We start from the raw sequence: 3,259 nt of genomic DNA, 5'->3' as shown, positions 1-3,259 counted from the left end.
ATGGTGGAGCCGCCGGCTGAGCCTCCCCCGCAGCCCTGCCCGGCGGCGCCCGGGGGGGCAGCGGCGGGAGCAGCGGGGGGAGAGCCGGCCCGTCCCGGGGAGCAATCGCCGCTGCTGCACCTGGACCTGTACAACTTCGACTGCGCGGCGGCGGAGGGCAGCCGGTACGTGCTGACCAGCCCGCGGTCGCTGGAGGCCTGTGCCCGCTGCGCCGTGCGGCCGGTGGAGCTGCTGCCGCGGGCGCTGGGGGACCTGCTGCGGGAGGCTCCCGGGCGCTCCATGCGGGTGGCCGCCGGCCTCTACGAGGCCTACGAGCGGGAGCGGCGCCGCAAGCTGCAGCAGTGCCGGGAGGAGCGGGAGAGGATTATCCGGGAGGAGAAGAGGCGGATCCTGGCGCCCCTCGGCAGCCTGCCGCCCTCGCCCGCCGCCCGCGTCGCCCCCCGGGCCGCCGCTGCCACCGCCGGCGGGCCCCGGCCCCACGGCGGGGGAAAGGCCGGGGCAGCGGGGGGCGCGAAGGCCAAGAGCCACTCGCTGGACTCGCTGCAGAAGCGCCGTGAGGGCAGCTGGGGCAAGACCTCCTCCGAGTCGGGGGCCTCGTCCTCCTACAGCGGGGAGAGCCTGCGGGAGCGCGGGGGCAAGGGGGGCGGCCGGGGCCGGGGGGGAGCCGCCGCCAACGGCGCCCTGCTGGGGCGCAGCTTCAGCCTGGGCGACCTCAGCCACTCTCCCCAGACCGCCCAGAGGGTGGAGAGGATCGTCAGGGAGGTGAAGAGGAGGAAGGGCCTCTCGGAGGTGCCCGAGAGAGACAAGAAGATCGCGGCGCTGATGATCGCCAAGCACCAGGAGGCCAGCCTCCTGCGGGAGCAGCGGCAGGCGGCCCACCTGCAGTGGGACAGCCAGCGGCGCCTGGCAGAGCAGCGCAAGGAGCAGGAGGAGAGGGAGAAGCAGAGGGCTCTCCTGCAGGGCCAGCGGATGTGGGAGAGCCAGGTGGAGAAGCGGCGGGGGAGGCTGAGCCAGGAGCAGGAGGAGGTCACCCTGCTGAAGCAGAGGCAGCGCCTGGTGTGCGAGGAGAGGTGGCGGGAGCAAGCAGAGAAGCAGGAGCGGCTGCGGAGGGAGAGGCTGGAGAGGGCTGTGCAGGAGGACAAGCAGAAGAAACTCCATCAAGAGCACAACCTGAAGGCAAAGGAGGAGGGCAAGAAGGAGCACCGGGAGCGAGAGGAGCAGCTCTTGCAAGAGAAGCTGTCCATGGCTGCGCAGAAGAGGCTGAAGAAGGAGATGCAGTTGCAGAAGGAGAAGAAGCTGCTCAACCAAGCAGAGAAGCTGAAGCATGAGGCCTTGCTCAAGGAACTGGCCAAGCAAGAAGCAGAAGAGAAGGAAATGCTGAAGGCCTCCCTGGAGATGAGTTTGACCAAGGCTCAGGAGAACTATGAGCAGCTAGTGGAGAAGAGAAACCAGGAGCTGAGGGAGAAGGCCAGGCGGGAGGATATGCAAATCCAGAGAGCCAAACTGGCAGCAGAGAAGAAGGAAAGAGAGCAGAAAGAGCACTTGGAGGCCCTGGCTAGAGAGACAGAGAGAAAGCTCCAGCATGCTGCCCAAGTGGCTGAAGAGGCTGTCCAAGAAAAAGCCCGCAAGGTGGTCTTGAGCCGTCTGGAGAAGGAGAAAGTACAGAAGATGAACAAGCAAAAGGTGGAACAGTATGAAGACTTACGACGCAGGGAGATCCTCCTCTCTATAGAGAGGAAGCTGGAGAGAAGTGAGCAGATCTTCAAGGAGAAGAAGACTGTTCTAGAAAATGCCAGGTCTGTTGCTCGGGCATCCTTCCATGTCCGGGAAAAAGTACGGGAGGAGACGAACATGCGCACCTTTGACAAGATGGCCTTGGAAGCAGAACTGCATGCCCACCTGAATAAGAAATGAAAGGTCTTGTCGTGGATGAGCAGGGGTACGTCACTGGTTGTCCATGATAAGGCATCAGAAAGCTCCTTCATATTAACATTTAAAGAACAATAGCAACCAACAACAACCCTAATTATTTTGAGGGAACAGGGTACCGCACAAAAACATGGCAGCTATTTCACATACTTTTTAAAATATGTTTTTGTTCCAGGCATGTTTTAAGGACTGACTTCAGTCATATTTATAGAGGGGAAGTGAGTTTTAATGTCCTTCACCCCACAAGCACGTGCATTTTCTCAGAGAGGGCTGCACAAGTAGTCTCCTTGAAGCCTGTGAATTACCGATTGATTGTCTACAATGGAGCTGACTACAGTTGCACTCTTTTCAGTTGGAAATGCAGACAGCAGAAACTACTGACTACTAGAGCCTATTGTCTAAGAACCAAAACCACCCCAGCTGATTCTGGAGTGACAGGCAGCTTGGTTTAAGTTATGGAACTGCATTTTCAAAGCAGCTGCCCTCCCATGCCAAAGGTGAGGAGGGCTGGAGTACAGAATGTTGGTTTCTTCCCGGGTGCCCCTGCACCTGCTGCTGGTACCAAGCAAGAGAAAGCACAGATCAAGACTTTGTAACACCATGTAAGTAGACATGATGATCAGAGCTGGGCAGAAGCTGTCAGAAGTGCTTAACAACACAATTTCACTTTTGCTGTTTGCAACTGTTGCCCCTGCCAGACATCCTCACCTTTCCTTCTCCTGTTAAAGTTTCTCTTACAAATATCTGTACAATTTATTCTTTCAGAGAAGGCGGAGAAGGAGAGAAGTTTGTGGGCAATCCACAAACTGACAGGTACCTGCACAACCTGCTTGTTCATTAGGATATAAAAATGAGTGAAATCTGGCCTTTGTGGCAAACTTGTCAATCATTTGTAAAAAGAAATCTGCAAACAGATTACCTAGAGAAATTGCTACCCTTGGGAACTCTCAAAACTTGAGGAGAACCTCAGCAGCCTTATCTAACTTGGCCTGCCTTGAACGGGAGTTTGGACCAGAGGTCCCTTCCAACGTAATGATTCTATGAGTTGCATACAATGAGACCTTTACCCAGCTCTTATCATAGTCTACTAAGCAGGGCAGCATTTGTCTGTCCACTGGTGCTAACAGTTGTATTCTTATATAGGGCACAAGAAAGAGTAGATGCACAAAATAAGGTACATTACAGACTCTCTTAGATGAGGAGCACAGCTTTTTTATAACTCTAACTCAATACTGGTTAGAGGGAACTGAGTCCTTCTGCCGTTAATGCCCTGGAAATGTGAAAAGCCTACCTACCCCCTGCACAGTATTCAAGAAAACAGTGTCTGCTC

At 56.2% G+C, this 3,259-nt stretch overlaps 1 protein-coding gene across 1 annotated transcript; it reads left to right on the top strand.

Annotated features, from left to right (window-relative positions):
• Positions 1-1,914, top strand: CCDC177 (coiled-coil domain containing 177; the record flags this gene model as incomplete). The annotated part of the gene is made up of 1 exon (XM_080344924.1): positions 1-1,914. The coding sequence occupies one exon, from the start codon at positions 1-3 to the stop codon at positions 1,912-1,914; it is 1,914 nt and encodes a 637-aa protein (XP_080201050.1).
• Between the last annotated feature and the right edge of the window lie 1,345 nt (positions 1,915-3,259).

The sequence above is a fragment of the Nesoenas mayeri genome (genome assembly GCF_963082525.1).
Source record: "Nesoenas mayeri genome assembly, chromosome: 5".
Taxonomy (NCBI): domain Eukaryota; kingdom Metazoa; phylum Chordata; class Aves; order Columbiformes; family Columbidae; genus Nesoenas; species Nesoenas mayeri.
The sequence above is the reverse complement of the archived record's forward strand: the minus strand, read 5'-3'. Positions and strand labels throughout refer to the sequence as shown.